General features: G+C 37.5%; 1 protein-coding gene across 4 annotated transcripts; it reads left to right on the top strand.

The window, feature by feature from the left end:
- Positions 1-2,720: 2,720 nt before the first annotated feature.
- UBLCP1 (ubiquitin like domain containing CTD phosphatase 1) lies at positions 2,721-25,233 on the top strand. 4 transcript variants are annotated; one of them, XR_014830953.1, is made up of 11 exons: positions 2,721-2,784; positions 6,370-6,568; positions 7,343-7,434; positions 7,843-7,928; positions 8,009-8,124; positions 9,544-9,642; positions 12,348-12,385; positions 12,937-13,682; positions 17,205-18,349; positions 22,297-22,424; positions 24,178-25,233. XR_014830953.1 is itself a non-coding variant. In XM_003134100.5 (11 exons), exons 2-11 carry the CDS (start codon positions 6,415-6,417, stop codon positions 24,203-24,205), a joined length of 957 nt encoding a protein of 318 aa, XP_003134148.1. In that variant the 5' UTR covers positions 2,721-2,784; positions 6,370-6,414; the 3' UTR covers positions 24,206-25,233. The 4 variants fall into 4 exon arrangements, 2 of the variants coding, with proteins under 2 accessions (XP_003134148.1, XP_005672635.1); XR_014830952.1 differs by having other exon boundaries at positions 12,937-13,835; positions 17,212-18,349; XM_003134100.5 differs by having other exon boundaries at positions 12,937-13,035; positions 18,233-18,349.
- Positions 25,234-26,282: the final 1,049 nt, after the last annotated feature.

The following is a 26,282-nucleotide window of genomic DNA, read 5'->3' as shown; positions in this document are numbered from 1 at the left end:
GATGGAGAAACAAGCAGGGTGGTGGTAGATTTCTGGCTGGGGTGCAGGAATGTCCTTCTGTCTTTCAATGCAAACATGGTCACAGTGACGTCAGCAGTTTATCATTTGACTTGGTGAAATTGCTCCACAATTCTTTTAATCCCTTAGATGTGACAACCTATCAAAACATTACCAAGGAATTCCCAGGCACTTTTAGTGGCTGCAGAGGAGTATGAGGCACAAGTATATCAACCTCCACACATTAAGAAGGGAGGCTCTAGGGGAGTTCCCGTCGTGGCTCAGTGGTTAATGAATCCGACTAAGAACTGTGAGGTTTCGGGTTTGATCCCTGGCCTTGCTCAGTGGGTTAAGTATCTGGCATTGCCATGAGCTGTGGTTTAGGTCGAAGCTGAGGCTCGGATCCCACCTTGATGTGGTGTAAACCAGTGGCTACAGCTCAGATTAGAGCCTTAGCCTGGGAACCTCCATATGCCTCAGGTGCAGCCCTAAAAGGACAAAAGACAAAAAAAAAAAAAAAAAAGAAGGTTGGCTCTAGTGAGCAACAAGATGCAGACATCAAATTTTTCTCTTCTTATAGGCAGTTGTGAGTTGCTGTGAGTGCTTTTTAAAGTCCACTTTTTTTTTTTTTTTTTTTTTTGCTTTTTAGGCCTGCCTTTGAGCACACAGAGGTTCCCAGGCTAGGGGTTGAATCAAAGCTGTAGCTGCTGGCCTATATCATAGCCACAGCAATGCAGGATCAGAGACATGTCTGCAACTTACACCACAACTCACGCCAATGCCAGATCCTTAACTCACCGAGCGAGGCCAGGGATTGAAGCTTCGCCCTCATCCTCGTGGATCCTAGTCAGATTTGTTTCCAGTGAGCCACAATGGGAACTCCTAAAGTCCACTTTATATTCATTGCTAGTTACCAAGAGTCCAGTTCTTTTCTTCAAATGATAGCTTTCAATCGACTTGAAGTGTTTTCTCAACATTATCTTTGATATAATGAATGTTTAGCTAAAGATAAATGGACTTGGAGGAATTGAGATATGGGCATAACTTAAAATCATCTGTTAAATGGACCATTTGACTACAATACTCCACTACCATTATTTTCTGAGAAATACTACTGTTCAACACTTGGTTAGATGATTTGTAATTATTAAATTATTTACTTTAGTAATACCAGACTTATCAGACCATTTGTACAAAGCTATTCCATGATTAAAAAGAACCTCCTTATGGATCCTGTTGCTTAGAATTAGTAAAGCCTTAAAAATGTTTTAGCTCACTGTAATATTAAGAAAAACAAGCTTCTCAGTTGTCACGGCAGCAGCACGGGTTTCTGTTGTGGCAAGGTTGGATTTGCCGCCTAGGAACTTCTACAAGCGGCAGGCTTGGGCCCGTCCCCTGGGGGTGGGGAGAGGAAACAAGCTTCTTTAACCACCACTGCAAAAATATGAAGTGGTCAAGAAGCTGCTTGGCATTGGAACAAATAAAAAAAGATTGGATTGAAAGATTATAATTCATTCTGGAGTCCAGTTCCTCGCCTTTTGACCATCTCTTTGGCTGGATTGCTAATGTATGACTTTTGTACAAACTCTTTTAACGTGGGGTTTTCCCTTCCCTATTTTTTGGAGGAAAGAGGTAATGCTTTTTGCTGAAAATGTTTCATTTTTAAAAATGAGCACACTCATACTAGTGAAGTAAAAATTACCACAAAAGTAAAGGAAAACGCAAAGTAGTTTACATGTCTTAACTAAAAAACTGCTAAGACATAAAACCTGGCTCTTTGCTTACTTTCCACGGCAGCCAAAGGGAATCATGGATCAGTTACAATCGCTGCCAAGAAAGAAATATACAAGTAATTTAAGGACTGGTGCATACTTGGTGCCAATATTATTTTTACCTTCCTCAAACCCAAGTTTTGTTTGGCGCCACAACAATCTGGTGGGCAATTTTTTTTTCCTAACATAAAGTGATGCACATTGAGAGTTCGCTATAAATACCAGCTAAGGGCTGCTCCAAAAATCCACTGAAGTCTGGAATTCTTTTGTCAAGGTTTGTAATTAACATTCTGAGGGAAGATTGAAGGGGCGGGTGGATACAGTACTACAGTAACCTCGACGGCAGCTCTCAAAATCAGATTTGCTTTCTTGTCTTCCAAGACTTGGGCTTGCCCCTTCCCTTTCTTGAGGAATCTGTTTCCCTTTACATTGGGAAAAATGGGTAGAATTACTGGTGTTGGTGGCCCCGGGGGCCAGGAAGAGTTCTCAAGTTTACAGTCCTCAAACGTCACCTTTCAGACCTCATTCGGAACATAACAAAGCCACAGGAGTCCTAGGCTTGAGTCCCGCGAAGATCTCAAGAATAACCGGGGAAGCCGGCGAAGCGACTCCGTCCCAGCTCCGACTTCGGCGAAACAATACCAGAGACGTCATAGCCCAGCCCTCCAACCTCCGCCCGCCTCAGAGCCCGCGAGTGGGACGCATGCGCAGAACAGGTGAGGGCCGCCACCGCCGTGGGATCGCAGGCATCTGCACAGCGGCCACACTCTCGTAAAGGCCTGGTCCCCTAGTCTCGGCGACGACGTCTCTATGAAGCAGGGGCTATGCAGCATCACTACCCAAAGAGAAACAAGGGAAACAGCACTCCCGTCCCCCGCGCGCTTCCGTTTAAAAGCCTAACTTCCGGTTCGTTAACCGGTTCCGGTCCTCGCCTCTCACTTCCGGTCGTCTGGGGTTCCGCTGCGGTCGGATCCTGCGTCCGCTGTTGCCGGGGATCCTGCGTCCGCTGTTCCAGGTGAGGGGAAGAGGAGTGTAGCGGCGCGCTGGCCGCGGAGACACCGTTGGGCTAGGGGACCGCAGCTTTGCTGTCCCCTTGACGTCTCCTCTGCTTCCGCCCGGCGTGCAGGCTGGAGCTGCTTGTGGGTGCCCCGTCCGCGTCTGCCCTGGTTCGCGGCCCAGGCCTCCAACCTCCGCCGGCTCAGCACTAGGGCTGCCGCCCTCGCATCCGGCCTCCTCGACTGTGTGGAGGACTCAGTGGGTTTTGCGTCCCCAAACCTCATTTCTCCCTCGTTTCTCTTCTGGGGTTTGCCCATCTCTTCTCCTACCTGTGGAACGCATCCTGGCCCTCTTCGGCTGGGGGCATCTCTACTCCCCCGCTCCCTTTTTTGGGCCGCCCGGCGACATATCCGAGCCACCGACATGACCTAAGCCTCAGCTACCGCAACTCGGGATCCCCAACCCACTGGGTCGGACCGGGAATAGAACCTGCGCCCCAGCGCTACCAAGGCGCTAATCCTGTTGTGTCACAGCGGGAACTCCTCTACCTCCTTTTTATGCTGTCCCACCAGTTACTTCCCGAAGCTCTTGCCTCTCCACTCCCTCGCAGTTGCTGCTGCTGTGCTGTCTCGAGTTGGGAGTTGACAGTACTTTAATAGTTACCTTTTAAGTAGGCAAGTTGAAAAGTTAACTCCCTTATCTCAATTCCTAAGGTGTTAACTTTTGCTGCTGTTATTTTCAAGTTAACAACCTTTGCTACTTTTTAGTTGTATGGTCTCTGGCAAGTTGTTTTTCTCCTTTTTCGGTTTTCTGATCTGCGTAACGAAGACACTAGTTGTCAGTTTAGATTGTGAAGATTAAATGAGATGATTCAATTAATTTGTTGAGCATGTTACTTTTCTATCATCACCGCCATTCATATTGCTTTTTACAGTCTACATAGTGCTGTCACGGCTGTTACCTCATGCCCTAACAGTATTCTTGTCAAGTAAAAATTCCTGCCTTGACTAGAGAAAGTTACCACTGTATGTTTGTTAGGAGAATTTACCCAAACAGCCATTCTTAACTGTTGAGAGGTACACCGTAAAGGAGTGCTTCTTGCTTACTCCTTTGCATTTGATTGCCACCCCCACCCCCAAGTCATTTTTCAGTTAATAAATCTAAGAGGGTCCAAGGTGATACAAAGCATTAGAATTGTGTAAGAAAGAAGGCTAAATGTGAAAACATAAAATGACTCGTGCGTTTGCAGTGTGTTGCTTCATTGTTGTGAATGATCTGAATATTGAAGGAATGAAGTTCAGAAACTTTGAAAAACAGTTTTAAGGACTTTATGTATTAAAAGTTTTTCCGGTGTTTGTTTTGTTGTGCTTGGTTCTTTAGGACAGTTGCCAATTGGGAATTCTTGCTTGGGGCATAGGTGATGCACAACATTTGTATACTGCTTTACTAAGCATATAGAGCCCAAGCCATCTGCATTTTCTTTTTTAAGGCTGAGAAAATTGAAGAATCTGGAGCACTGGCTCTCAGACTTTAGGGTTCCTCAGAGGTGGGGGGAGGTGAGGACTGGGATTTGCTAAAACACAGATTGCTAGGTCTCATCTTTCCAGACCAGTTATATTTTTCACAAGTTACCAAGTTGGGTCCTATTATTGGTTGGTCTGGAGACCACGCTTTGAGAACACTGTCTAGAGGTGCAAAGACTTATACACACTCACCTGGAGTTCAAGTGATCTCACTTCAAATATTCTGCTCTCCCCAAAAGGACATACTGTATTAGTGCTGGTTGCATTCCTGATTCTTCTAAACTTTAATTTTACTTCCATTTCTTACAGAAAAATAATATTTAAATGGTATTTCAGTTTGACTCAAAAGGTCCATTTGACTTTTTATTGAGGATCACAACATTTGTTAGAGCAAGTTCTCTCCAAAAGGAATACATTAACTTCAAGTAATACACCTTTAAATTTTTAGTAGAGCAGGTTATAAACATAAGAATAAATGAATTTGTGGTGCTCTTTTCTAACAGGCATTGTTAAAGACATCTTGTTTCCGAATTATGTTTGTATGTTAAAATTCAGAATTTGCCACCTTTCTTGCAGTTGGTCATAATACTTGAGTGTTTTATTAAATATGTGACAGCATTTGGAAATACAGTACTTTGGGACTAGAAGATCTAGTTCTCTGACCTGTTAGGGGAACAGATTTATTAAAGCTGGTAGAAAGCTTTTGGGGGGACATTCTTGATAAGTGGCAGCTGCTATATAATTTTTGTGTACTTATATTTGTGTGACTTTGTGTTTGGTGTTTACTGATCTTTGGTGCCTTAACTCCTCTAGATCTAATTCAAGAGAGACTGTTGTATAGGAGAAGGAAGAGTCAGTTATGGAAACCTCTTCTGTTATCAGCTTTGAGGAGATTACATAGCCTTTCTGAAACTTCTATTTCCTTGATTGTAAAGGAGAGAGCTTTTGAGACAACCTTGTTAAACGAGATTGCAAAAAATTGTCCAGTATATTAAATATGAAACAAATAATCAAATATTTACTTAGCACAGTGCCTGGAACGCTTCAGTTTCAGTTTCTTTGTGTGTGTATGTGGAGGGGGGGTGTTTTAACATCCTACTAACTAATAGGCACCTTTTTTATTTGTAATAAATCATTTGAGTTTCTAAATATCATATTGGGAGTTCCTGCTGTGGCTCATTGGTAATGAACCTGACCAGTATCCATGAGGATGTGGGTTCGATCTCCGACCTGCTCAGTGTGTTAAGGATCTGGCGTTGCCCTGAGCTGTGGTATAGTCACGGATGCGACTTGGATCTGGCGTGGCTGTGGCTGTGGCATAGGCCAAGGCAGCTGCAGCTCTGATTCGACCTCTAGCCTGGGAACTTACTTAGGTGCGGCCCTAAAAAGAAAAAACAAACAAGACAACAGCAAAAACCAAAAACCAAATAAAATATTATATATGTATGTAAATACATCTTATTTATTTATTTAATTAAAAAACATTTTATTGAGGAATAGTTGACAGTTTCGTTTTTTAAAATGATTTCTTTAACCAGTACTTATGTATGTAGAGCTTTCAGTGGGCCAGGTTCTAAGTGACTTTACAGATGAGAAGACCGAGGCACTAATTGTCACTTAACTTCCCAAGGTTACATAGCTAATAAGTGGAAGAGCTGGGATCTGAACCCAGGTAATCAGGCTCTAGAGTTTGTTCTCTTAACAACTCACTGTCCTACAGTGATGGTAAATGACTTGCAGATGGTAAATGAATATGAATGGTTCATCACGGAGGAACTTGCCTGTAGCATAAGCCTGATCAGAGAGGGAATAGGTAGCTTGTTTTGCAGCTTTCCAGTTGAACAGAGAATCACTGATAGAATATTAGAAAGTAGTAATTCAAAGCCAAAAATTGGGAAAATTTTGACTTTGAGTCCTAATAACTTTGGTATTTTCATAACATTGCTGTAAAGAGAAAATCTTATTTCTTACCATCAAGTTTTAAAATAGGACGCAAGGGATACAGTTTATAAAACCCGAAGTTACAGTTTGGATACATCCGTGATATATCTATTTTAACTTATATATGTCTTTCTTTCTAGGCATCTTTTCCTGAAGGGAAAGCAGCCTCATCATATGTTTCAAGGATGGCTCTTCCTATCATTGTCAAATGGGGTGGACAGGAATATTCAGTGACCACACTTTCAGAAGATGATACTGTGCTCGATCTCAAACAGTTTCTTAAGACCCTTACCGGCGTGCTACCAGAACGCCAGAAGTTACTTGGACTCAAAGTTAAAGGTAATTTTCTCCTCTCTTCACATTTATTGCATTCATGTGTTTATGACTATTTGCAGAATTTATTATATGCTCTCTATAGTAAGTCTTTCCCCTTGGAGATTTCTTTGATAGGGATATTGCTAAAATTATTTAATGATGCAAGTAAGAATATTTAAGGATATCTGAAAATACCACCACTATTAAGATTACATTTGATTCCTCTGACAGTTGGTGTTTGCTTGTTAAACCTTTGACACAGAAGTCCCAGGTAAATAGTGTACTTTTTGATAGCTATCTTCCAGCAGAGCCTTTTCATTACAGCTTGGGCCTTTTACTCCCATCTTTTTTGTTTTGAAAGTAATAATGATAAAAATTAAAGGCAGTGTTGCTATCCAGTTAAAAGGCGTGTTCATCGTGTTAGTCCTATCACTGAAGGGTGAGTTCTGAGTAGCAGTAAATTTGTAGCTATCTTAGACAATCAGTTTTCAGAACTTTCTGGAAAACAGTTATCTTCATCTTGAACAACAGAGTAAAACATGAATTTATTTTTGTTAGTTGAATGAAAGGTGTTCCTTTTAGACAGCATTGGGGAAAAAAATCCAACCTTGCTGTAGTTGTTGCTTATTAGTGTGTTAGAGATTGCTAATTCACCAGTAACAGTTTGTTAATTTAAGAGGAAAAAAAACCTGCTGTGGAATCTGTACCAAACCTTTTAACATTAGGGGTTTGTATAATGGGATAGTGAAACCAGCATCTGAACTTTAGTGAGAAAACAGTCATTTGCTTGTATTGTAGGCAAACCTGCAGAAAATGATGTTAAGCTTGGAGCTCTCAAACTGAAACCAAATACTAAAATCATGATGATGGGAACTCGTGAGGAGAGCTTGGTAAATGTTTACTTTTGTTACCATTTGACCCTTTGAAGATAATATGATTTATATCACACTGTTGCCTCCTGATTTTTATGTGGTAAAATTGTCAGTTGAACAGTCAGTGAAAAATAAAAGCTGCCCAGTGAATGTGGTCTTAACTCAGCAGAAAGCAAATACTAGGGAACTCGTTAGTATATAGTTAGCTGTGTAAGTATAGTGGTAGTGCTAATGGTCAAATTTCACATGGTAAATCTACCCAGTGAACATATATAACGAAATAGAAAGTGTGGAAGTTTTCCTGTAGTGTGTACTTGCAAGGTTCTTGGACTCAAATCAAACCTCTCATTTGTTTTTTATGCTTTTGCATGTATTTGTTATGTTAAAAATTGTGTGGTAAAACAAAATTATTTTTCATCTCAATAGGAAGATGTCTTAGGTCCACCTCCTGACAATGATGATGTTGTCAATGACTTTGATATTGAAGATGAAGTAGTTGAAGTAGAAAACAGGTGAGTGCTTTTCACCATCAAAGGAAATTGTTTGTAATATGAGAAAGTGAATGTTTCATCTGATTGTATTTATTCATTAGGGAGGAAAACCTACTGAAAATTTCCCGCAGAGTGAAAGAGTACAAAGTGGAAATTTTGAATCCTCCCAGGGAAGGGAAAAAGCTTTTGGTACTAGATGTTGATTATACATTATTTGGTAAGTCAGCTAAAACTGTGCTGCATCTTCTATTACCCACAACAACTTTTTTCCTTTCATTTGTGTATTTTGCCGTTGTAATATGAAATATTTAAAAGCTTTTCTTTTTATTTTAAAAGTAAAGCGTTTATTGTAAGTGAAAAAAGGAGTTACCTGTAATCCCCAGACACAAAGATTACCACTTATATTTTTATGTTATATGTTCCAGGGTATTTGTGTGTATATCCTTTTTATGTTTGGTTAGTGATATATGGAACATCTCAGTCATTTAATGTTCATAGTGAGTTAAATATATCTATTTTTTAGTCAGGCAGTATTCTAGTTTAGGGATACATGATAATTTAATCAAGTCATTTTCTATTGATCAACATTTAAATTTTTTTGTGAATGTGTGTTTCTGGGTTACTGTTTTAAACATTTAAAATTTTTGAGGATTATTTAAAAATAATTTTTGATATTTTATTCCTGGTTTTCTATTTAATTATGTTCAGGGCAGATTTTTTTTTTTTTTTTAATATATTACTCATTGAATTTATCACATCTGTAGTTGTATAATGATCAGGGCAGATTCTTGTGTTTAAAATTTTTCATGTTAACAAAAGAGAAACATTTCATCCTCTAATATTGTTAAGAAATGATTAGTTAATTCTTTTATTTTTTTGTTGTTGTCCTTTTTTTTTTTTTTTTTTTTTTTTTTGCCTTTTTGCCTTGTCTTTTTGCTCTTGTGGCATATGGAGGTTCCCAGGCTAGGGGTCTAATCGGAGCCGTAGCCACCGGCCTACACCACAGCCACAGCAACGTGGGATCCGAGCCGCGTCTGCAACCTACACCACAGCTCACGGCAACGCCGGATCGTTAACTCACTGAGCAAGGGCAGGGATCAAACCCTCAACCTCATGGTTCCTAGTCGGATTCGTTAACCACTGCGCCATGACGGAAACTCCTAATTCTTGATATTAGAATGAATTTATGTACTGCTAACCCTAAACTTTAAGAATATGTCATAGGTTAATGTATACTTATTTTAAAATTTGATTATTAAGTTAATTGGACCTGTCATTTTGGTGAAATGTGACTGTATTTGGAAGGTGAATGGCTAAAAGTAAGTATAGGTGGCCTTAGTTTGTTTTTCATATCCTATAATAACATCTACACTTTAGAGGTTACATGAAAAAAAAATTTACAGTTTATTATATAAGCCTGAATTCTGAGTATTGCTCTTTGCAAATTGAACAAAATTGATCAGTTAAAATTGGATCACAAGGATATTGAATTGTGTGCTTTGAAGACATGTCTTTGTCAGCCAGTGTAATTTAGTTCGAAGGAGTTTGTATTTGAGTGTTTTTATTTCAGAAGTTTAATTGATGTTAGGACTTGTCCATGATAATAAACTAATAATCATCTCTGATTTTCTTTTAGACCATAGGTCTTGTGCGGAGACTGGTGTAGAGTTAATGAGGCCATATCTTCATGAATTCCTAACATCTGCGTATGAGGACTATGACATTGTTATTTGGTGTAAGCTATATTTCTTGTTTAGATTTCCGTGAAAATAATGTTGTTCCTTATGTTATTTTGCCTTATAAAATGTGACTTACATTTTATATTTAGCAAATTTCTGACAAAGCATGTTAGGCTTTCTTGTATCTTAATATAAACTTATACTATATTTGCCATAATACCACTGAAATAGTTAAATATGGGGAGAGATTAGATTATGGTGTCCCCAAAAAAGGGCTTATTTTCTCATAAAATTCCACCTTGAGTAGGAACTTTTCTTTCTGATCTTTTTCTTTTTTTTTTTTTTCTTTCTGATCTTCATTGTAGAATCTTTGTATTATTGCTTTCTCCTTTCTTCATCACTTTGATCTGAAAATACTTGGAGAAAGATATGTATTAAAAAAATATAGTGCTATAGCTCAGAAATAAAGGCAATAGGAGTTTATTTAAGGAAAATTAATAGATGAAGGGCTAAAGCAGTGTTACTCCAGTTGTGGTCTGCCATTCCAGGAACTTGTAGGTCTATGATCAGAATGAGTTTGCTCCAAAAAGTAAATTTAGTCCATTACTGAGCACACTGTTTAGTTTAAGTGACTTTTTATTTTTTTCCTTGAAAAGGGAAGGGGAGTGTGTTGATTTACAGCCCCTCTTCCCACAAACACTTAAAAGTTGCGCTTGGCAGTGTCATAAACAGAAAGAGCTATCCTAATTGTGAATTAGGTAAAATCTCATCAGTTAAAGATGGTACTAGGTTTTTGATGAGAGACCACATAGTTCTTCAGTCTAAATTTAATTTGTATTTTCTATTATAATCAGTTGTTTGGTATTAATATGAGTTCACAGCTGTTAGGATTGAATACATAATTTTCTGGTTTTTAAAGATTCAAAAAAGAAAGCTTCCTGGGAAATGATTTTTTGTTCAGCAGTTCTGACATTGGACATGGCATTTGAGAAAAAAGTTTATCCTCTAAATGTTATTAAAGTAAACTTAGTAACTTAGGGAATTTTTTGCAATCATATGTTTAAAATAAGTTATTTTTGTAAATTATGTAATTTCATGGCAGTATGTTGAAAAAGGCACCTCATCTTGGAGCTCAAGTTGACGAGGGTCTTAATTCTGGCTCTGACTACTGTGTGACTCTGGGCAGGTCAGTTAATCTCTCCAAGCCTGAGAAATGAAGATGAGTAAACCTATGTCACAGTGTAGTTGTAAGAATTAAAATACTGGTATAGCTACTAGTAACATGTCTGACATGTAACAGTTACTTAATAATTAGAAACCCCCTTTCTTTTTTTAAGGGCTGCATTTGCGGCATATGGAAATTTCCTGGGCTAGGGATCGAATCGGAGCTATAGCTGCCAGCCTACACCATAGCCATAGCAATGCCAGATCCCGAGCTGCATCTACAACCTACACCACAGCTCATAGCAACGCTGGATCCTTTAACGCATTGAGCAAAGCCAGGAATCGAACATGCATTCTTAACCTGTTAAGCCACAATGGGAACTCCTAGAAACTCTTTTTATTAATAAGCTGTGAATCTGTTTTTTATTTGAGAATTACAGACCAAAAATATATATTGAATTAAAAAATTGTTTTTCCCTGTCTCATGGTTGTTGTCATTGTTGATACATCACTCTCTAAAATTTTAGTTCCACTGACCAATTTTGCATATAAGGTGATTCTTTTGGTTCTTGTGTGTGTACTAAAGATTTTTATTTTGAGAATTCAGGTACCTCTTTTGCCCTTAAAAAAATAACATACACCCACTTTAAGTAATTGAACTTTTCCCCTTTTAAACATTTTACTTGATAATACCTATATAGTTTAGTCCAGGAACTTGAGATGAGTAGCACATAAAACTGAAGGTTCATTTTTTTTGTTGTTTTTCAGGGCCACATCCTGCAGCATATCGAGGTTCCCAGGCAAAGGGTTGAATTGAAGCTGTAGCTGCTGGCCTATGCCACAGCCATATCTGAGCTGTGTCTGTCTGTGACCTACACCACAGCTCACAGCAATACCAGATCCTTAACACACTGAGCGAGGCCAGGGATCAAACCCACATGCTCTTGGATACTAGTCAGATTCATTTCCACTGAGCCATGATGGGAACTCCTGAAGGTTGAATTTTAATATCAGTGATCTCAAAACTGGTTGGTGTCTAATGATGAGTAAGTACGTTTTATGATTTAGTTGTCTCAGACTTCTTGTTAAAAGCTGCTGGACTCAGTGAGCACCAAGTTTGCTACGCTGGCAGAATGCCAACTTTCATTAACATTTTTCAGTGGCCTTCAGCCTAGTAGCCTTTAATATAAACTTTTGATGCATAACATTAATCTGCTTATTTGGACATATAAACCTGTAAGTTGCAGTAGGAACATAGAAGAAAATAGAGATCCAGGCACCCGAAATTCAAGTTTAGAACTGATAGAGAATAGTATTAGGGCTGTTATATAAAAGGATATGAATTTCCTAGGTTCAGAGCTCTTTTAAACATTAGTTACCTGTATCTTTTGGATAGCAGTTTAATTTTGTTGCCTTGAAGACACACTAAAATAAATTTATTTTATAGTTAAAATTACCATAAATATGCTGGGGTTTTTGGGGGATGTATTTGAACTTTTAGTTTTGCTTAGAAAAACTTAACTGATTTATACAGAAGAAATATTTTTGAAATTAAATTCAAGCTTTTCATTTATTGTTATCATTCCTCATGTTTTAGCTGCAACAAATATGAAGTGGATTGAAGCTAAAATGAAAGTAAGTGTTAGGAAACAATCCATTTAAGAATGTTTCAAAACTGCTTTTGTCTTTCTAAAAAGTTCTGGGTTGAATTCATTTCATTGTCGTTGGAGGGAATAAACAAACCAGGAGTTAGAGGTGTGTTTAAAGTCTGTTTAATGGTGGAAACATTAACCATAAGAGTACTTCGGTCTTTTTCAAGAACAGGTACAGCAAACCTTGCTTCTCTTTCCACCATCTTACGATAGTACTTTCTTTCTCGTTTTCTCTCTGGTGTGTGATTCTTAAAGAAATGACGCCCTTCTGCGACAGTAAATCAAGAGGTCACCTGTTTCTGGTGGTGTATTGAGAAGGGTACCTCATTTTGGAGCTAAATAGACTAGGGTTCTTTGGACTGCAATTTTATTAGCTTAGCTTAGTGAAACAAAAATCTTTGCTAATTGTTGAACAAGATGTGGTAGCCGGGGAGGGTAGAAAGTTGGCACTATGGGAAATTATAACTGGACTATTTATAAAACCTGGAATTTTCCACGTTATATTTTAACCATATTGAATATTTGTATTTATAGGAGCTGGGAGTGAGCACAAATGCAAATTATAAGATTACCTTCATGTTGGACAGTGCTGCTATGATTACAGTGCATACTCCAAGGAGAGGTTTAATAGATGTAAGAAGTCATTTTGCTTTTATTTAAATGTTTGTTTGTTTTCAAGTGTACTTTTTGTATTAATATTGATGGAGTAAACCACAGAGTTTTGAAATACATCAGAGCACATAATAAAGTATCAGTTGCATTTTGACATAGAAAGATTTATTTCAGGCTAATATATTTGAATTTTAATGATAAAATTAAGGATCTAGAGGAAGGACTGTCAGGAAAAGTCATGGTTAATTGTCCCATGATGATAGCAGCATGGTGTTGCTAAAGATTGAGCAGGTGAGCAAAATTACCGAGTATCGTCAAGGAAGGTACTAGAAACAGGCCAGAACATACTTGCCCTGCCCTATATAAAACTGATAAATGAGTGCAGATACATAATGTTGCGTGTACTTTGGGGTGATGTGTATGAAGCCCTAGAGTGAGCAACAGGAACCATTGGGAAAGTGTCGGGCTTAGACAATTAAGGTTCTTCTCTTTCGTATTATGAAATTCTACTAACTGCAAGGCCCTGCGATGGGCACTGCGGGGAATAAAGAGATGAGGAGACATAGTCCCTGTCTTTCGGAAACACACAAACAGTAAGAATTGGGGAGAACCTAACAAACTAGGAAAGCTCAGGGGAGACAGTATTTAAAAATTGTCAAAATCAGGAAGTTCCCATTGCGGCTCAGTGGTAACGAGCCTTACTAGTATCCCTAAAGACCCAGGTTCAGTCCTTAGCCCCACTCAGTGGGTTAGGGATTCGGCATTGCCATGAGCTGTGGTGTTGGTCTCAGACACGGCTTGGATCCTGCGTTACTGTGGCTGTGGTATAGGTGGGCACTTGTAGCTCTGATTCAACCCCTAGCCTGGGAGCTTCCATATGCCATATGTGTGGCCCTAAAAAGATTAAAAAGACAAAAAGAATTTGTCAAAGTCATAAATAGAACTTTAAGTCCATGGGATTTTTTTCAATAAAGGAAATACTGTATACATCAGGAAAAATATAATTCATTGCTTACTAAAGTGGTACATTGACAATCTAAATAGTGAAAAGAAGTTTGGGAAATGTTAAACATAGGAGTGTTTATTTTTTTAATTTATTTTTATTTTTTTAATTACTCAATGAATTTATTACATTTATAGTTGTACAATGATCATCACAATCCAATTTTATAGGACTTCTATCCCACAACCCCAGCACATCCCCCCTCCGCCCAAACTGTCACCTTCGGAAACCATAAGTTTTTCAAGGTCTGTGAGTCAGCATCTGTTCTGCAAAGAAGTTCCGTCTGTCCTTTTTTCAGATTCCACATGTCAGTGATAGCATTTGATGTTGGTGTCTCATTGTATGGCTGACTTCACTTAGCATGATAATTTTTAGATCCATCCATGTTGCTAAAAATGCTGGTATTTCGTTCCTTTTAATGGCTGAGTAATATTCCATTGTGTATATGTACCACATCTTCTTGATCCACTCCTCTGTTGATGGACATTTAGGTGGTTTCCATGTCTTGGCTATTGTAAATAGTGCTGCAGTGAACATTGGAGAATATGTGTCTTTCTGAGTCATGGTTTTCTCTGGATAGATGCCCAGGAGTGGGATTGCTAGATCAAATGGTAGTTTTGTGTTTAGTTTTCTGAGGAATCTCCATACTGTTTTCCACAGTGGTGGCACCAATTTACAATCCCACGAACAGTGTACTAGGGTTCCTTTTTCTCCACACCCTCTCCAGCACTTATTATTTGTAGACTTTTGGATGATGGCCATTCTGGCTGGTATAAGGTGGTACCTCATCATGGTTTTGATTTGATCTCTCTAATAATGAGTGATGTTGAACATCTTTTCATGTGTTTCTCGGTCATCTGTATGTCTTCTTTGGAGTTTAGATATTTGGCCCATTTTTTGATGGGGTTGTTTGTTTTTTTGGTATTGAGCGGTAGGAGGTATTTATAAATTTTGGAGATGAATCCCTTGTCAGTGGCTTCATTTGCAAAGATTTTCTCCCATTCTGTGGGTTGTCTTTTCGTTTTGTTTAGGGTTTCCTTTGTTGTGCAGGAACTTTTAAGTTTGATTAGGTCCCATTTGTTTATTTTTGTTTTTACTGTCATTACTCTTAAGAGGTGGATCTGAGAAGATGTTGCTGTGGTTTATGTCAGAGAGTGTTTGGCCTGTGTTTTCCTCTTAAGAGTTTTATGGTGTCTGGTCTTCTATCTAGGTCTTTAATCCATTTAGAGTTTATTTTTGTGTATGGCATTAGGGAGTGTTCTAATTTCATTCTTTCCATGTGGCTGTCCAGTTTTCCCAGCACCACTTATTGAAGGGGCTGTCCTTTCTCCATTGTATATTCTTGCCTCCTTTGTCATAGGTTAGTTGGGTGTAGGTGTGTGGGTGTAATTCTGGGCTTTCGATCCTGTTCCACTGATCTATATTTCTGTCTTTGTGCCAGTACCATACAGTTTTGATGATTGTTGCTTTGTAGTATAGTTTGAAGTCTGGGAGCCTGTTTCCTCCAGCTCCATTTTTCTTTTTCAGGAAGGTTTGGCTATTCTGGGTCTTTTGTGCTTCCAGACAAACTTGAAAATATTTTGAGTTCTGTGAAAAATGTCCTTGGTAATTTGATAGGGATTGCATTGAATCTGTGTATTGCCTTAGGTGGTATAGTCATTTTGATTATATTGACTCTTCCAATCCAAGAGCATGGTATGTCTTTCCATCTATTTGTGTCACCTTTGATTTCTTTCATCAGTGTCTTATGATAGTTTTCAGAGTACAGGTCTTTTGTCTCTTTAGGTAGGTTTACTCCTAGGTCTTTTATTCTTTTGGATGTGATGGTAAATGGAATTGCTTCCTTAATTTCTCTTTCTGATTTTTCATTGTTAGTATATAGAAATGCCATCGATATCTGTGTATTAATTTTGTATCCTGAGACTTTAATAATGAAAATTTAAAGGAGTAAAAATAAGTCTTCAATAAACAAATTCCTACGACAGTAGGGAATTGGTTGTATAAATTTTTGATCATCCATTTAATGGAATTCAGCTTATTATTTGATGTAGTATTTATTTAGTGCTTTAACATTTTTTCATGATACATTATTAAAGTGAAGGAAGTCTTTTAGCAGTATTTTCAAACTGTTAGAAAATAGTTTTTAACCTTTGGTTCAGAGTTTCTGTTAGCTTAACAAAAGATCTGTGAACTTTTTGAGGCTGCTGCTGTTTTTCAAAAAGACTGGTGGTAAATACATGAGGATATCTAGTTGCAATCTTTGATACTAACTGGATTATAGGTAATTAAAAATTTTCTTTTGTGCTTTTTGGTGTTTTCAGATCTTCCCACTGTCAGCAATATTCTCTAATTGAGAACAAAGTAGTTCATGTTTTGGGGAACATATGGTGCTTGACCTAATTACAAAATGACAGCACTGTATAAGAGGATATCGGATTTCTAACCCTGGATCATGCCGCCCGTCATATTTCTTGAGGCTTTTTTGTTGGCTAAGAAAACCAAGAATCTGGTTTATTGTGTCAGTTCTTATATACTTGTCTTCAAGTATTTGGAGTGTTTGTTTCAGTAATAAATAGTGCAAACAAATTTGGTGAATAAAATTCTAGTGAAGTTAAAATATTTTAATAGCTTTTGTAGTAGCGAGGACATTAAATAGAAGAAAAAGACTTTCTCCATTTTAAAATAAATTATAGAAGAAGAAAATGAAAACATGACCCTTGTCATCATTTTTTTTTACTACCATTTAATCTCAATTATTATTAGTATATAATCTCGTAGCACCATAAATGATATTATTGCCTTCAGCGAAAAGTGTTTTTTCTTCCAAAAGTTAATATATTCAGATTTTTTTCTGGATATGTAAAATATATTCACAGGATTCACAAATGAAGTATATAGTGAAGTCTTCCTCCTACCTGGACCTGGCAGCCACTTAACTCTCCTTACAGGCAGTCCCTGTTATTTCTTACAGAGAATTTATACAAATATCAAAAGATACAGATATATGCGGAATTATCCTTTTGAAGGCTCATTTTAAGAATTCAGAAATAAAAGTGAGAATTTACAAATTAATGGTACTTTTGAACTTAAGCAATCAAATGCCCTAGAAATTATGCGCCTATGCCACTGATTTTTTTTGTTACTGTCGTTTTTTTCTTTTTAGGGCCGCACCCATGGCATATGGAAGTTCCCAGGCTAGGGGTTGAATTGGAGCTACAGCTGCCGGCCTACACCACAGCCACAGCAACACCACATCCAAGCCTAGTCTGCCACCTATACCACAGCTCGTGGCAGTGTCAGGTCCCCAACCCAGTGAGTGAGGCCGGGGATTGAACCCACATCCTCATGAATACTAGTCGTCTTTGTAAGCTGCTGAGCCACAGTGGGAACTCCAAAGCATGTTTTTTTGTTTTTTTATTTCTTTTTCGGCTACCCTGCGGGATATGGAGTTCAGAGCCAGGGAATCAGATTCAAGCTGCAGCTGTGGAAGTGCCAGATCCTTAACCCCCATGCTGGGCTGGGGATCAAACCTATGTCTCAGTGTTCCCAAGGCGTTACCAGTCCTGTTGTGCCACAGTGGGAATTCCCTGTGCCAGTGAATTAAAGAGAACGTCAAGGAGTTTCCTCGTGTGGTGCAGCAGGTTAAGGATCTATAGTCACTGCAGCGGCCCGCGTTGCTGCTGTGGCACAGGTTCGATCTCTGGCCTACTAATTTCTGCATGCTGCAGGTGAGGCCAGAAAAAAGAGAGAGAGAAAGTCGGTTGATCCTCTACAAAATATTTAAATATTGTAATAAAAGAGACAGGTACATTGTTTTCTAGTTTTGAAAACAAACCCCATGTGAAACCTCAAGCTCTGAGGGAATATGTGACTGTTCAACAGACATCTAAACAGTTACTATATTCTTAGTTTTTAAATTAAATAGTTAATCTTTTTTTGACCACAATCTTCATGTTAAAATTATAGAAAGTCTTATAATGGGCTTAGTTCAGTTAGACATGAAAAGTCTTTTCAGAAATGAACATTTGGAAGTATATTGTGCCTTAAAGTGTATTGATTGCATCTTCGTTCTGGTCTGTTTGCACAGCCAGCTGTCACTGTCTCACAAGAAAGAAACGCTCTGGCATCATTCTGCAGGGCATTTTGCAGTATTTCTGCTTTTAAGAAAAGATGAACTATTGATAAAGTTTGTTAAATCTAAAATTTTATTCTAAGGTGAAGCCTCTTGGTGTTATATGGGGAAAGTTTTCAGAGTTTTACAGCAAAAAAAACACCATTATGTTTGATGACATAGGAAGAAATTTTCTCATGAACCCACAGAATGGATTAAAGGTAAGACATAATTTTACTTGCTATGCTCATATAACCTGTAATATGTAGTAGAACTTTAGCACTATTGAATTTCATAAATTTTTGCAAGTAATGTATTGCTCTGGCAAGAAAAGCTTAAGGATTTAGAAAAATTCATATAAAATTGAACATCATCTCTTTTGCATTGATATACTTCCTGAGTTAGCCAACTCATCCAGGTGTTTTATTTAGGAACAACTTGAGCTTGCTGACATTGACTTTTACCATCAAAAAGTGAAAGCGTCACAGTTCTATTAGGGATATAAATCTTAGAGAGTTTCTGATGTTTTATTTAGCTGGAAAGCTGGCAGTTAGGTTTTTTGCATTTTTAAACTGAAACTAAGGGAAGTTTTTTTTTTTTGTCTTTTTTTTAGGGCCGCACCTGCGGCATGTGGAGGTTTGCAGGTCAGAGGTTGAATTGGAGCTGTAGCTGCCGACTACACCACAGCCACTGCAACTCAGGATCCAAGCCTCGTCTTCAGCATACACCACAGCTTACGGCAATTCTGGATCCTTAACCCACTGAGCAGTGCCAGGGATTGAACCTGCGTCCTCATAGATACCAGTCGGGTTTGTTAACCACTGAGCCACGATGGGAACTCTCAAGGGAAGATTTTTGAAAATTCATGCAGTATAAATAGATTAGAATTATAAAATGCCAGAGCTAGAAGGAACCTCAGTCATCTTGTCATCTTAATTAAAATTTTTTTTTTTTCTTTTAGGGCTACACTTGCAGCATATGAAGTTCTCGAGCTAGGGGTCAGATTGGAGCTTCAGCTGCCAGCCTTTGCCATAGCCACAGCAATACCAGATCTGAGCTGCGTCTGTGACCTACACCAGAGCTCATGGCAACACTGGATCTTAATCCACTGAGGGAGGCCAGGGATCAAACCTGCATCCTCAAGGACACTAGACATGTTTGTTACCATTGAGCCACAACAGGAACTCCCTTGTCTTAATTTTATAGAAACAGTGTGAGGATCCGAAAGTTCATGACTTGCCTAAGATCACGTATATAACTGGTTAATGATAGAATTTGAATTAGAACTTAAGTACCCCGTTTCTAGGCCAGTGATGATCTTAGCATGAAGTCACATAAAATCTTACATAGATGTGATAGTGATATTTAATCGTAGTAGCAGCATAAAATTGGTAAGAGAGAAATTTGAAACTTGTAATATCTGGCACCTATAGGTTGCTTGTATGTCAATACAATACGAGAATGGAAAAGACAGCTCTATTTTTATGGTACTAATGCAAATGGAGTCTCCATTTGAAGTGAAAATCCTGTTACTAAGATATTTTTGATCTCAGTCTTAAACTTTTTCCACAAGCTGAGTTCTTGATAACTTTAAAAGACAAGAGGGAAAGACTTGAAGAAAGTACATTTTTGAAGCTTTCTTTCCAGACTGCTGATGTGGTCTTTAGTGTATAGTGAGGTTAGTCTGAGGAGCAGGTACTAATCTAGGTGGTGAATTGTCATAAAATACAAAAACTGTTTACTTGGAAGAAAAGTACTCAGCAGTAGGTTGGTGATTATGTTACTCTTAAAAAATACTTTCTTTTTGAGGCCTTAGGAGAAGTGCTCTTCCTATATGTGGGAATATAAGCGCTTACCAGGTATAAATACAAAAATATATTCTTACAGTCTTGAGAAAAGATTCAACTGATCTAAGCTGAATTTTCTATGAAACTAATGGTTACTATCTGTACTGGAAAGGAGGTAAAGTCTTTATATTCAAGGAATCAATACAATTTTTAAAAAAATTATATAATAGGGAGTTCCCTGCTGGCTCAGCAGGTTAAGAACCTGGCATTGTTCCTGATTCAGTTCAGTTACTGACCCTGGAGCTTGCACATGCTGTGGGCACAGCCCTCCCCCACCCCCACCCCCCCAAATTGTGGTATAATATTAGTTTTATGTGTATAATATAACTTAAGATTTGATATTTGTATATATTGTGAAATGATCACCACAGTGAGTCTAGTTAACATCTGTCACCATACATAGTTACAGAATTTTTTCTTGTGATGAGAACTTACAAGATCTACTCTATTTGGCACTTTCAAATACAAGATATGGTATTACTAATGATAGTCACTGTGAGGTACCTTACATCCCCATGACTTATTTAGAGCTGGAGTTTTGTACCTTTGACTCCCTTTACCCATTTCTCTCACCCACCAGGCTCTGGCAACCATCAGTCTAATCTGTTACTTGTATGTATGAGCTTGATTTTGTGTAGGTGTTTTTGTTTTCTTTTGTTTTCAGATTCTACATATAGATAAAACAGGAAATGATTTTTTTAAAGACGTTTACCTTAAAAAAAATATTGTTTTCATGTTTGTTTTTAGAAAAAATACTATTTTCCAGTGAATGTTTGTACCCTCCTCATCTCTGGATGCAGAGAGATGATGATGGAAATTTCTAGTTCTTTATGTTACTTTAGAGCAAGATTTTTTTTTTAACCAAGTACTCAGTTGAATCAGTGAAAGAATTCCTATACGTAAGTCTCTACCTCCAAAAGTTCTAACCCAAGAGAGGTATTTTTAAGCATTCCTCAGGTAATCTTTCACACATCTCCTTTTGATCTGCCCACATTGACATACATAAACATGGTTTTGAAATTGAGAAATATTCTTCAAGTCTGTGTTATCACAGTTTCATAATGCTTTTGATAGAAATCTCAAAGATTTCACAGACATGATTATTTTTAACGTAGTTAACTTCTACTATAAGCTTGCTAATCTTGAAGTTTGAAATAGGAGGCATTGTAGTTTAAGAATTACAGTACTGAACTAAAGGAACTTGAGTTTTGGTCATAGGTAAATAAATAATTACTCTGAAAACTTCACTTTTAATATCTATAAGGAAATGATATAAGAGAATGCAGAAATCTAAATAGTGTTTGTATCTTTGATATGAGACAATAGTGTTAATGTATTTGCCTGCCCTGCTAGGCAAACTTAGATCATTCCTGAAGAATGGTACAGTAATTATCTGAGAACAAGTAAAGTCAACTCGGAAATTTTTTCCATTTAACCAGTTTGACTCTTAGATCCAGAATCATCAGGGTACTTTAGTTTTGTTGTTTAACAGTGCTTAAGACCAAATGTTTAGAAAGTAAAAGTAACTTAACAGGGCCTTGGGTTGAAAATCTTACTTACCAGTCACTGACTCGGTACTTTCTCTTTCAGTCTGAATCCCTTCCTGCTTTTATACTTGGAATCACTTGGGTCCATTGTATATTAATAGTTTAAAAGTTCATATGTTGCCTTTACAGTCTTCCTTAAATGAGGGAATGCTTTGCAACACTGCGATATTGCCCTGGGATTATGCAGAAACTAATCTCACTACATGGTAATATCATGCCTATTTACTCCTAGCTGCAGGGCTAAGCAAGTCCGTGCAGAGTCTTCTTGATCTCTTGTATTCACTGCTGCTGCTGTGAAACAGCGCTGCTTATGCTGTTTGGAGTAGGATCTCCTACAAGAATTGCTTCTGTGCAGACTCTGACGGTGCTACTCAAGCTGTAGGAGCCTAGCTAACTAACAGCTGTGGAGTTCCCTGGCCCTGAGTTGTTCTTAAGCAAATAGAACATATGGGAAATTTTTTTCTGTCCATTTCAAGCTGGTAGTGTGTTTTTCCAATGGAAGAGAAATATATATATATATAAAATCTTTAAAATCTTCTCTACTCTTGATAGATATGGTATCAACTCCTAAGGGCTCATTGTTCTCAACAGGCGGCAATGATTAAATGTCATACCATGACTGCCAGTGGGATAATGTAAAAGTAATTTGTAGTATTGCCATCCTTGGTGATATTCTAATCTCATTAACCATATTTAAGTGATACAGTAGTATAGATTTGAACTAGTTTTCTTAACCGCAATGTGAAGTGTTGGATAATGTCTGTTTTCTGACAGATAAGACCTTTTATGAAAGCACACCTAAATCGAGATAAAGACAAAGAACTTTTAAAATTAACCCAGTACCTCAAGGAAATAGCAAAATTAGATGACTTTTTGGACCTAAATCACAAATATTGGGAAAGGTAAGTGCTAATTGCTTACTCATTTCCTGTTTACATGAATGAATGAAAAGATCGTCTAGCACATGGAGAATAGACTTGTGGTTGCCAAAGGGGAAGGGGAGGGATTGGGATTGGGATGGCCTGGTATTTGGGGTTAATAGATGCAAACTACTACACTTAGAATAAATAGACAATAAGAGCCTATTGCATAGCACAGGGAGCTATATCTAATCTCCTGGGATAGACCATGAGTGAAAATAATGTTAAAAAAAAGAATGTAGGTATATGTATGACTAAATCATTTTACTTTACAATAGAAATTGGCACAACATTGTAAATCACCTATACATTAACAAAAAAGAAAAGGGCAACCTTGGTATGTACATAACTTTTATTTTTATTTAGAATGGATGAATTCTAAAAAATTTTCTGTTAAAAATTACACGTAACCTCATTGTGTAGCAGAAAAATTAGAAAATTTACTCCTTTGGGAAAATAATTACTTATGATTATGAAAGGTAACCATTACTATTATCAGCTTGGTATTTAGTTTTCTAGTCTCTTTTCTGAGCACAAACATATGCACAAATCTATATATGGACTACATAGAAATGTCAAGACTTTGAGGCAAGGAAAAAAACCTGGAGAAGTGGACAGGAATATTATGTACTGCAGGTACTTTTTTGGAAGTAGATCTTTAATAAAGATTGGATTTCACTTGTACAGCAACAAAAGAAACTACGTAATAAAATGACACTGGGAGTTCTCATCATGCCTCAGTGGAAATGAATTTGACTAGTATCCATGAGGATGCGGGTTCCATCCCTGGCCTCGATTAGTGGGTTGGGGATCTGGCATTGCTGTGGCTGTGGTGTAGGCGGGCAGCTGTAGATCTGACTTGACCTCTAGCCTGGAAACTTCCGTATGCCACAGGTGTGGCCCTAAAAAAAAGCAAAGAAAAAAAATGACACTTTGGCCCTTCAATTTATGCTGTTGATTTTTCAGATCACTCTAACGCATAGAGTCTCATAATCCTGTTAGGCTGGCATTTTTAATTCCCATTTCCATTTCGTGGATGGTGTAACTAGGTTATAGAGATAATAAATGCCACAGTGTGAACAAGTTTTACCATCAAAACTCCAGGTCTCCTGAATTTAAGAACTCTTTTCCCTATCCCTATAGCTCTTAGTAATTCATAAACATGAGAAAGAGATCTAAAAATTTTATTAGAAGACTCCTATAAAATAATATGGATAAAAACTGCTTAGTAAATTATTGTCTTTGCATCTTTGTACTCGTGGTCAGAGTTCTTTAGCAGCTTTGGCACACTCTCTTTATGCAAGAAGATCTTTAAATAGAATTTGAGTTTGGGGGAGAAATTATAAAACTAGTTAATATGTTCCTTTCATATTTGGAAGTAAGGCACTTTGGAGTGATAGCATGCAGCCTTCAGAACCATGTTTTCTTCAGTCTGAGCTCTGCCACTTTTTAGCTGTGTGAACTTGGGGAGGTTGCTTAACCTCTTTGTGACAGAGTTATTATCATAGAAAACTCCTAATAGAACTGTTGTGAAGACTAGCTGAATTAATACATATACTTAGAACAGTATTAGTTTAGTTCTAAGCACACAGTCAACACATGTTAGCAGTTATTAATAGTTATTACTTGTCTTGAAAAGTTTTGTTATTAAATAACTTTCTTTGCAGAGGAGAGTTAATGGTTAACTTAAATTTAATGTGATACGGCTTAGATATCTCTCTTTTGTTTCTTGCAGGTATCTCTCAAAGAAGCAAGGACAGTAGTTACAAGTCATACTGGCAGTTATCGAAGATACTTGAGATCCATGAACTTCTCGCTTTTGTGCTAGAGATCATTATGATAGTGCTGGACACTGTAGCAAATACCAGACTGCTTATACTTGGTCTTCCAGTTTTTTTGTAAATTTAATTTTATATTTTTTGAAGATCATAGCAATACATGGAAAAAGATCCCTTTTTCTCCCTCTCTGAATATACTGTAACTCTGGAAAAATAGGTTCTCCAGCATGGAGTACAAACACAAAAAGTGGACAAAAATGTATACTTTACAATGTCATTTTGTGACTTTGGAAACAAGTATGTCATGTGTTTTTGTCTCATTGTGTTGTCTAAGCCCAAACCCATCTTGAAACTACAGTTTTTCTCTTTAAAAAAGGTTTTTAGTAAGGAACCTAGTTTGGTGTGCTTAACATCACTGAGAGTTTTTTTTTAATTCCATTGTCATAAACACAATTTCTCTTCTTACTCCAACATTTACATCTCTAAATTCTGAGCTATCTCAGTTTGGTCTATATGTGTGTCAGTGTTCTTTGAGTAAAACTGGAAAACGTCTGCTGTGATACAGATGTGTCATAGTATGACAAATAGAAAACACAGGACTGAAGAATAAAAATAAGGAACAAGAGTTTGTTTCTTTGTAGTGGCTAAGTAGAAGCACTCCTGCCTGAAACCCTTGTCCTAAAGGCAGTTTGAGGCAGTATGTTTTACGATGGGACATATCACTCGTTCAGCCCTAAAAAGCATGGACAACAAGTTTTTGTTCTGTTCTAGCTCTAACTTGTCTAAGTGCAAACACTGTTTCAGTAAAAAATATCTAGCCATAAGATTAAAAAAAAATTATTTGCATTGCTTATGCCTGCAGATAGGTAATGTGACCACTGTTTTGTGTTTACAGTATTGCTTTATACAGTTCTTGTATTTGAAAGGAATCTGATCCTTTCAAATAAACTTGGTGTATATTGTTCTTACGGGACTATTTCAGTGGTGTAAATAATAAATTCCTTTTCTTAAAATGTTGATAATGTGCTCTTTGTTATCCCAGATATTTTGCCTGTTTGTTGAATTACAAAACAAAGCATTAGGTTCAAGCCAAGACTGCTTATGTGTATGGTTTTAAAAGTGTTTATATCATTGTGCATTTGGAATTTTAGCAGCAAATTAAATATTTTCAATTACTTCTAATAAGCACCATGTTTTCAAAAAGATAAGCTGTTTTCTTTGTGACAGGTTATTATCAAGATATACAGTGCGGTAGAGTTTGGAAACTCTGAATTAAAATGACTCAATGAATACCTCTTAATTATGAGGCTAAATTTAAATATTTAAGAATGGAGTAGAATTTTTTGAGAGCATGTCATTGGTACATTTTCCCACTGTAAGAAGCAGTTTATTATTCCAAAGTAGTCATGGGAAGGGTTTTATCTTTTTTAAGAAAACTGAACACTTAAACCTACTTGTATTGGTCAATAAAGAGCAGGCACTTTCTAAATATAGCTAAAATACAAAAATTAGCAAGACTCGGGAAGCAAAGTTGGATTATTAAAAAACATTTTCTTCCACTAGGTGGTGCCCAAACCAAAGTTTATTAATAAGTTATTCACAATTAAGCAATCCTGGGAGAACATTGTTATTGCTGGCTTAGTGAGATCACATATGCTTGTGTGATTAATACATTCATGTAGTGTGAGAATTTTGCTTTGTCTTTTGTGTCTTAGGGTTTATTGAACAGATCTACCTCTGTATCTCTATGCGGTGTACATGACAGAACCAGGAGATGACAATTCAGGTGCATATTCTAGTGAAATAACAGGTTAGTTTTATGAATATATGTTTCACACTTTCAATTTGTGCCTCCTATAGTGTATTTAATCTAGGGAGTTCCCGTTGTGGCTCAGTGGAGACAAATCTGAATAGTATCCACGAGGACACAGGTTTGATCCCTGGCCTTGCTCAGTGGGTCAAGGATCTGACATTGCTGTGACCTGTAGTGCAGGTCACAGATGCGGCTCGGATCTGGCGTTGCTGTGGCTGTGGTGTAGGCTGGTGGCTACAGCTCAACCCC

Source organism: Sus scrofa, chromosome 16 (genome assembly GCF_054392235.1).
Source record: "Sus scrofa isolate SSC_HxYL_T2T_F1_AM1 chromosome 16, Sscrofa_HxYL_maternal_Yorkshire_Landrace_v2.0, whole genome shotgun sequence".
NCBI lineage: Eukaryota > Metazoa > Chordata > Mammalia > Artiodactyla > Suidae > Sus > Sus scrofa.
This window is presented reverse-complemented; position numbering and strand designations above follow the sequence as displayed.

What these genes read in the sequence shown, in the direction of transcription:
- UBLCP1 (XM_003134100.5), top strand. Translation starts at nt 6,415, where the DNA reads ATGGCTCTTCCTATCATTGTCAAATGGGGTGGACAGGAATATTCAGTG. An exon ending in CTATGACATTGTTATTTGGT is followed by an intron (nt 9,643 to 12,347) that starts GTAAGCTATATT and finishes CTCATGTTTTAG; the next exon opens with CTGCAACAAATATGAAGTGG. An exon ending in CAAGGAGAGGTTTAATAGAT is followed by an intron (nt 13,036 to 18,232) that starts GTAAGAAGTCAT and finishes TTTTATTCTAAG; the next exon opens with GTGAAGCCTCTTGGTGTTAT.